The sequence below is a fragment of the Lactuca virosa genome, chromosome 5, assembly GCF_052849685.1.
Source record: "Lactuca virosa cultivar CGN04683 chromosome 5, Lactuca_virosa_CGN04683_v6, whole genome shotgun sequence".
NCBI classification, from domain to species: domain Eukaryota; kingdom Viridiplantae; phylum Streptophyta; class Magnoliopsida; order Asterales; family Asteraceae; genus Lactuca; species Lactuca virosa.
Genome location: NC_136430.1, coordinates 290,094,850 through 290,103,142, shown reverse-complemented (window position 1 = coordinate 290,103,142; position 8,293 = coordinate 290,094,850). Strand labels below are relative to the sequence as shown.

The 8,293-nt window shown below is 34.3% G+C and overlaps 1 protein-coding gene across 4 annotated transcripts; it reads left to right on the top strand.

The window, feature by feature from the left end:
• Window positions 1-643: 643 nt before the first annotated feature.
• On the top strand, window positions 644-6,296 carry LOC145110879 (RNA polymerase II C-terminal domain phosphatase-like 3). 4 transcript variants are annotated; one of them, XM_079047196.1, is made up of 13 exons: window positions 644-777; window positions 895-1,129; window positions 1,277-1,398; window positions 1,469-1,555; window positions 1,637-2,286; window positions 2,392-2,538; window positions 2,628-2,815; window positions 2,898-3,008; window positions 3,210-3,281; window positions 3,400-3,481; window positions 5,223-5,352; window positions 5,749-5,922; window positions 6,031-6,296. In XM_079047196.1, the coding sequence occupies exons 5-7, from the start codon at window positions 2,029-2,031 to the stop codon at window positions 2,724-2,726; spliced, it is 504 nt and encodes a 167-aa protein (XP_078903322.1). In that variant the 5' UTR covers window positions 644-777; window positions 895-1,129; window positions 1,277-1,398; window positions 1,469-1,555; window positions 1,637-2,028; the 3' UTR covers window positions 2,727-2,815; window positions 2,898-3,008; window positions 3,210-3,281; window positions 3,400-3,481; window positions 5,223-5,352; window positions 5,749-5,922; window positions 6,031-6,296. The 4 variants fall into 4 exon arrangements, with proteins under 4 accessions (XP_078903322.1, XP_078903321.1, XP_078903323.1 ...); XM_079047195.1 differs by having other exon boundaries at window positions 644-843; window positions 900-1,129; XM_079047197.1 differs by having other exon boundaries at window positions 644-843; window positions 900-1,129; window positions 3,188-3,281.
• The last annotated feature ends 1,997 nt before the right edge of the window (window positions 6,297-8,293 follow it).

Here is an 8,293-nt window from a genome sequence, read left to right as displayed (position 1 = left end):
TATATATATATATATGGTTTGGGCTTATGATACATGATGAACTAAGTTTATGGATGCATCTATAAAGAGCTAGCTCACTTGAATCATGGATCATGGATAATAAGCCCAAGTGTATGGATTAGGGTTTACCCATGACTCTTGGATTCCTACACTATATATATGACACGCTATAGCCTAAAATTGGTTGCACAAGTTTTGCTAGAGTGTTCTTGGAGAGCCATAACCGATTTTAGTGTGCATAAACTCTCTCATGAGTCATCCTTTGTCCAAGGTGTGTTGTGAACCATTTGAGGTCACTACTAGAAAACAGACCTTTAATGACGCGCTTTTTACGACACGCACTGATTAATGATATGCAAAAGGACGTGCCCTAAAAATAATGTCAGATCTTTAGAAATTTGAAGAATTTAGGACGCGCATTTTTGCCTGCCCTAAAATTATTGTCCCACAAAAAAAATACAAACACGGAGGGCGCTTATTTAAAATGTACGTCCTCTGTGAGTGTCGCTTTATAATTTTTCACTAAAAACGCGCGTTCAAGGGGGAAATCAAATCCTCTTAAAATTCTAAAATTTTTAATTACCCCGCTTCAACATCTCCCTTCATTCTCTTATTCCCTTCTCTCTACAAAGCCTAATCACAGATACCATATCTTCTTGCTTCGATTGTTATAGTTGCACAGATGGTAGTTGTAGTGGTTGTCATGGTGCTCGTTTACCATCTTATGACAAACAATCTTCTAGAATAGCAAGCTGTCGACCACGGTCAGCCCACGAGGTCAGTAGGGCCATGGCCCAGGGCATCATTGATCTTGGGGGCATCAAGTTTTCGAGAGCTTTTATGGTACGTATAGTTTAATTGGACCAAAATTAATCATATATTAATTTTTTTTAGCCCAGGGCAGTGGAGCTGAACACGAACACAGGGAAATTACAGCATCTCACGCCTAAATCGAAGCAATCGAACATATTTCAGTCCTCTATCTTACATTGAAAATCGTTTCCCCTCCCATTGCCGACCCCTTTGGAGCGATTTCTAGGGCTTGAATCGACATTTACCGATGTCGACACTCCATCTAATGCCCTAATCGCCTTTTTTTTCTTTTCGTCTAGGGGGTGATTCTAATCAGGTATATGTTATTCCATGTTTAGATTTCTGTAATTGCAATCCTCTCCTCCCATCAATATGATAATAAATGAAGATAAATAAGTTAAAATTTTGTTTTCTTTTTTGGTCCCAATTTCTTTTTCTCTCACCCCTTCCATTCCATGGGCAGAGGTCAACGGGTCGTCGAGCCTGGTTTTCAATCGCATGCCATAATTCATGGAGGTGCTGGAGTTCAAGCCCTGACAAAAGAACCTTCAGACCTTACTCTGATTTTCCAAACTTAGTTGTTATGTAAGTCAATGACTTCTTGACCATGATTTCTGACAAACTATTCTGTAACATAGTTCTTTTGTGATATCAGATACTCTCGTGGCCTAAGTTATTTGTTCAACAAAGAGATGATAGTATGCGTGTAATCATCACTTCCGCCAATCTCATGGCCAAACAGGTGACTTTCTTACACAAATTACATAATTACCCTTATTAAGATTTTCATGGAACAAAATTTTCTATTTTCTCTATGATGCAGTGGCTATGAGTGACAAATATTGGTTGGTGGCAAGATTACCCTCGTGGGAATGTGCCTGATTATAAGTCTCTCTTTTGTCAATCATCTTCTGAAGAAGTAAATCAAGATTCAAAATCAGATTTTGCTGCTCAACTTGCTGGATTCATGGCAACTTTGTTAGTTGGTGCTCCTGATCAAGCCCATTGGATATTGAAATTAGCTAAGTTTGATTTCAGCAATGCTGCTGGACATTTGGCTGCATCTATACCTAGGATTAATTCCCTAAAGCATCCATATATATCTGAATCCCTTCATTATTTAACTGTAAGCACTTATTTGTGTCTACAACAGCGAGTGCGACTGTTCAGATACCTTCATCACAATCGGGACAAGTCCATTCAAGTTTTGTAAATATGAAAGGACCACCTTTACAACCGGGTCATCTTCAGAATGGGACTGGGCCCACGTTTGAAGAAGTTGGGTCGGGCCCATCTCAGACTCTGAACGGTTGGGGAGATGTTGAACAGTTTTTTGGAAGGTTTGATGACCAGCAATGGGCTGCTATTCATAGGGAAAGGTCAAAGAGAATGGAAGAACAGAAAAAGATGTTTGCTGATCGAAAGCTTTGTCTTGTGTTGGATCTTGATCACACTCTCCTCAATTCAGCAAAGGTAGTTAGTTATTCTCATTTTCTTTTTCTTTATTTTACAAAAAAAAAAAAAAAAAATTGTGTGTATCTGGAATTTAAATTTAAATTTTATTTCAATGCTTTGCAGTTTGCAGAAATTGAACCAATGCATGATGAGATGTTGAAAAAGAAAGATGAGCAGGACCGTGAGAAGTCACATAGGCATCTGTTTAGATTTCCTCACATGTGTATGTGGAAAAAACTATGGCCTGGGATATGGAAGTTCTTAAAGAAGGTAAGTTAAAAGTAAAAAACATTTTGTTTAATAAAATAAGATCGAGAAGTCAAATATTTTTTTTAATCCATTGGTTTGGTGAAATTCAGGCGAGTAAGCTTTATGAGCTTCATCTTTACACAATGGGAAACAAACTATATGCTACAGAAATGGCGAAAGTGCTTGATCCAAAAGGAGTTTGGTATTAGCCACCTTTATCGAACATCAGCAGATTCAAATGGAAAATTGCTAAAAAAGTTGGCTAGTGCCCTTCAAAAGCGCCATGTAAGCGCATATGGTATGGTGGAATTAATTTTAAGCAGATTCAAATGGAAAATTGCTAATATGATTCTATTGTTTTAATTTTGTTTATTGTGCAGGGCCCTAAGTTTTTAAATATATCAAATATAGAATCACCAGCTCTTGCTTCTGCAATGTGTTCTCTTGTTGCATCACTTCAGAGGTGTACTGGTCTGTGGCGACTTCATGAGGTAAATGACCAAAATGCCCTTTAGAAAAGCAAATGATATGGACAAAAACGAACATAACTACTTATTATGTGTTATTGTAGATTTTGGGTCACTACAAATGGCCTGAGCACTATGAGACTGATTTTGTCAAGTATTAATGCTATTTCAAACAGCTGACATGGAATTTTATTTTATATCAGAGTTGTTTTCATAATGTTTCAGTGGGGCTGTTGGAGTGTTTGCCAAAAGTTGAGAAATCCATCTATCATAATCATTTTTCCGACTATTGAGAGGGTAAAAATGTCAAGTTGTGGACTTTTACATGAAATTTCTTTTAAGCTCAATTTTTTTGCACGCAAATTGTTTGTTAAAATGCTCAACTTACTTATAATGTCTACTATATATTGTTCAGGGCACGTAAAACAGAAAGAATGCCTTATGTGTAAAACAGAAAAAAAAAAAAAACGACATCAACTCTGTTGCAAGAACCAGAGGTATTACTGTAATTATTTTAATTCTATAGAAATTTTGTTTATAAATATTTATACCAAACTAAATAAAACATTAAATTTATTTAAAATTCAAGAAAATAGTTTCACTTTTTTGAACCTGGGCGTCATAATGGCCACCTACATGGATGCATTGGTCACATACATACTACATCATGGTGTCATTTTGTGATTTTGTCCTTACTCATTCACGTTTTCTGTTTTTTTTTTTTGCATTAAATTTATTTTATTGATCATATTTTATTACTTTAGTCTTATACTCCCTCCGCCCCAAAATAAGTGTCCACTGACAAAAAACACGCAGTTTAAGAAAACCAATGTGGCTTTTACCTAATAAAATGTCATTTCTACCCTTATTAATTTTTTTTATTTAGTTTCAAATAGAATTCATATAAACGTATCTTGAAACAAATGTTTTTGCCACAACGTATCTTGAAACTTTCATTATTTTTGGTAAACAAATGGAGGCAACTTTGCCGCCATAATTTTTTGGCAAATCACAGTTAAAATTTCATTTAGATTAAACTCATTTAAAATTTCATTTTGATTTTAGATTACGTAGCTTTTTCTTTTGCCGCCAACTTATTCCATGTGTCTCTTCACTTCCCATTAATTACATATACATATGTCTTTATTTAAGCAAAGACTTCCTGTGACTAGCCTAAAACATTGTGACTAGCCTAAAACATTATCCATTATTGGTCATAATTCAAATCTTCATATGGAGCATTCCACAAATCCATCCACTAAAAAAAACACCACCCTTGCACAACGTCAAGCCATATATCAATTCTTATTGCAAGAAAGTAGTGATGGAGAATTAAAAAAAGGTTCAATAAGTGAAATAGCTTCACGATTTTCGGTTTCTACACGGACAATTAGTCGCATTTGGCATCAAGCTAAATTTCAAATTGACCACGGATTACCGGTTGATTTATCCTCAAAATGAGATGCATTGCACGTCACCTTGTTTGGAAAAGAACACTTGTATTTTGACTTTTTTTTTAAATGAAAATTAGAAAAAATGAGATGTTTTGTTTGTGTGGTTACAATTTGATTTACTGCCACTACACAATGAATTCATATGATTGAAATTTTAGTTTACTAGAGTTACTATTTGTTTCCATATTCTGACCTTTTTTCTTTCTTTTTTTTAAATTATTTATCATAAAACACATTAATAAAAACATATTGGTTAACTCAAATGATAAGGGGTAATTTGGTAAACTATTTATCTATTTTTAGTAATGGACATTTATTTTGGGACAACCTAAAATAGTAACCTGGACATTTAAATTGGGACGGAGGGAGTATCATATTTTATTATTTTAACATAGAAGATCAGAGTCGATAGGTCAAGATCAGATCATAGGTTTATGGTTATGTTTAAATTTTAAAAATGTATAAATATCTGGGTTTATTTTTAATATACATTCTTGTGTTTTTCTATCATATTTAATCATTTGACTATTTTTAATAAAGACTAATTTAAAAAAAAAAACCTAAAAACTTTTTACTATTACTTTGGTTAACATAAAAGCAAATTATATAAAAGAAACATACAGGTCCACAATTTATTATATTTAACCATTTAATTAACTCTTAATTTTAGTTATTCTTATTATATTAAAATTAGTGTTATGATTTTCATTATTATCATGATTACTATGATATATTACTTATTATTATTGTTAATATGTTGTGCTCTGATCAACATCTCTGCAAGAACCACCGTCTCGACATCTGATGCCGCCCTGATCAACATAAAGAATCTGACTGCGACTCCTCGAATATTTAGGGTTGTGCTCGGTGATTCTCAATTATGAAGTCGCTGACAATCTCAGTGAAATCAGAAGGTAATACTGTAATTATTGAATTATCTTTTTTTTTCATAATCAGTTGTTTTTTGTTTTGTTCGAGGACTACCATCATATGCTTCATGGATGGATCTCACGGTAACAAGAATCAGTTAGTTTCTCTTGATATACATGAATTGTATAAACTTAGATGATCTTATACCAAAAACTAATTAAATTGATGCACAAACTAATGCCTATTTAACAAATATATTCATTTTTGTCTAAGATTTAAGAATCTGGTAGACCAACAAAATTTCATCAGTACCAAAAAAAGCATAAAACTCAACTATTTTGACAAATTACAAGAATAACCTTGAAACGGGTGTATGTGGATCTCAGTTATCACACAAAGATTTGCAACAAGTTTATATACTAATGTTTCACGAACTGCAGGGTCAACTGCCCCTTCACTTGACCAATAGCATCACCTGGTTCTAATGTGTGATGGATGCTTTCTTGAGGATAGTTATCAGTGCTTGATGCAACAATGTCTTCCAATATGCAATCTTTTCTCATAAAAGTGTATGCATCAACCTAAAGTGTATTCTGCATCACAAAGATTAGCATGTAAGAATCTTTTATTTATCATTGTGATAATTTTGAGAAGTTGGATTTGTTGCTATCTAACTTCTTATAGTCACTGATTGGTTTCTTGTTGTGCTTAAATCTTTACAGCTATCATTGCAACCTTTAACAGTAGTTTTGGATCGACACCTTCTAGCAGAAGATATAGTGTACGTGTTCTTGTGCTGCTATTGTGGATTCGGGAACATCCTTGCTTACTGGTCCAACTGTATGCGTCTCACGTGAAGCTTCTGTTAGAACTATTAATCTCAAGGATTTCAAGTTTTTCATATTTCTTGTATCTAATTAGTTTGAAAATTTATGTTACGATTATTTGTATGACATTAAATTTTATGCAATGGATTGTATTTTTTGTATATGATATTTTATTTTCTATTATGAGATATTAAATGCAAATTTAATTTGAAAATTAGTAAATCTATAAATAATATTTTTTTTTAACATTTAAAATTACGATACGCAAAAATGTGTGTCATCTTCATTTATGACATGACCTTTCTTGATAGGGGCTTTAATGATACGCAATGCAAGTCGTAAATGCGCGTCGTAAGGTTACGACACGCAAATGCATGTCATCTTCCTTTATGACAGGGCCTTCCTTGATACGCATTGCGTGTCGTAAATGAGCGTCGTAAATGCGTTTCGTAAATGCGCGTCGTCTATAGACGACACGCATCGTCTGTCGTTATGACAGGGCCTTCCTTGACACGCATTTGCACGTCGTCTGAGCGTTTTACGACACGCATTGCGCGTCGTAAAAGGTTATTTTTCTAGTAGTGGGTGCAACATTTGGGGCACTAAGTTCTTAAAGGCCAAAACTACAAGCTACAACAAAGAGGTAATTCTATAACTCATTTCTATGTCGTTTATGTCAATTGTATGCTAGTTGTAGGCTTAATGCTTTGGAAACAATATTGCATGTATAATTAGAGAAAACATAGATCCAAAGCATTTAGGATTGTATGTGCACCATAAGATGTTGTAGTATACAAAACCCAACATTACCAACCTTGCTCCATCCAACAAAATGGATTGAGAATGAATTCCATAACTAACTGGTGAAACCGATGCCCACACACATGGATTCACAACAAACTTTAATCAAAAGCCTAACGGGCAAAGGCTAAACTATCCTATACATCAAGACGCGTCTAACAACCCTTAAGTCTAAGCTAGGGACTACTCGCAATCCACATTGTTTGCAATTTACATTGAATATATTGTTGAGATTGATTAAAAGCAGCCATTGATGTTAAGATACTAAAACTGAAGTGGTATATAGAAGAACTTTTATCCTGAACATAAAATTGTTTGAGAAACCAAGGTAATCTACAATCAACTATAATGTATTCTTATGGATTCAAAGCACAACCACTTAGTCTCTGATATCAATTGTGAATTCAAGGATTTGCACGGAAAAGTTTTGAAAACTCAAACCCTGAATTAACTTAGTATTGATGATTGCTTGTAATAGAGTTCCAGTCAAGTCACGAAAATGATTAACTCAACAAAGCGCTCAATATAGAATAATAATGTATAGCAAAATAAGAACAAAAAGAATGTAAGAGATAATGACTGACTAAATTATTCTTTGATTTAATAAAAGTGAAAAAGGTGCAAAACTCGTTATAATGTAACATTTTGTTTTGAGGTACTTTCGCTTTTGACCCTTATATTGAGATTTATTATATTTTGGTCCTTAAAATGTAAGATTTATGGCTGGGAGGGATTAATATTGTCATTTTTGGAATTATGGGCCGGAGCCATGTACGCTGGGCATGCATTTGCGTACGCTTGACGTACGAGGTGAAGTCCCAAACTCTAATATTTAGGGTTTGGACCCTATTTATTCTTCATTAACTCTCAAACCTAGTTCCTTCCATCAACCTCCATCCTTTCAAAAAGTTTTTGCAAATCCTAATCTACCTTGTGAGCATTTTTGAGCTTGTGTGTGTGTGTGTTTTGTGCCTTTGAAGAAGAAAGAAGGAAGTAGAAACCATCTTGGAGGCGTGAAGCACCTTAGATCCAGAATCACATCATCATTTGACAATACTTGGAGGTATAAAGTTATAAACTAGGTGAAGTTATACTTAGATCTTGTTTAGGGATTTATTTTATGTTCTTTTGGTCCCATAAGCTTGGCATTGTGAGTGGGGGTTACTCTAATCCAATTTAGTTGTCCTTTCAGAGGTTTTGGAGCCTCTTGAGTCATAAAAATGTAATCTTTGACACTAGCTTCTTCTCATGCATGGCCTAAGTTTTCTTAATGGATTAAGAGGTTAGGATCTTTAGTGTTGGGCACTTAATGGCCATACAAGACCATAAAGTTGGAAATTTTATGGTCAAGGATATC

Bases quoted from the DNA above. Each gene is read 5' to 3' on its own strand.
- LOC145110879 (XM_079047196.1), top strand. From the start codon at position 2,029: ATGAAAGGACCACCTTTACAACCGGGTCATCTTCAGAATGGGACTGGG. The intron at 2,287-2,391 runs GTAGTTAGTTAT...AATGCTTTGCAG, and splicing joins CTCTCCTCAATTCAGCAAAG to TTTGCAGAAATTGAACCAAT. The intron at 2,539-2,627 runs GTAAGTTAAAAG...GGTGAAATTCAG, and splicing joins TATGGAAGTTCTTAAAGAAG to GCGAGTAAGCTTTATGAGCT.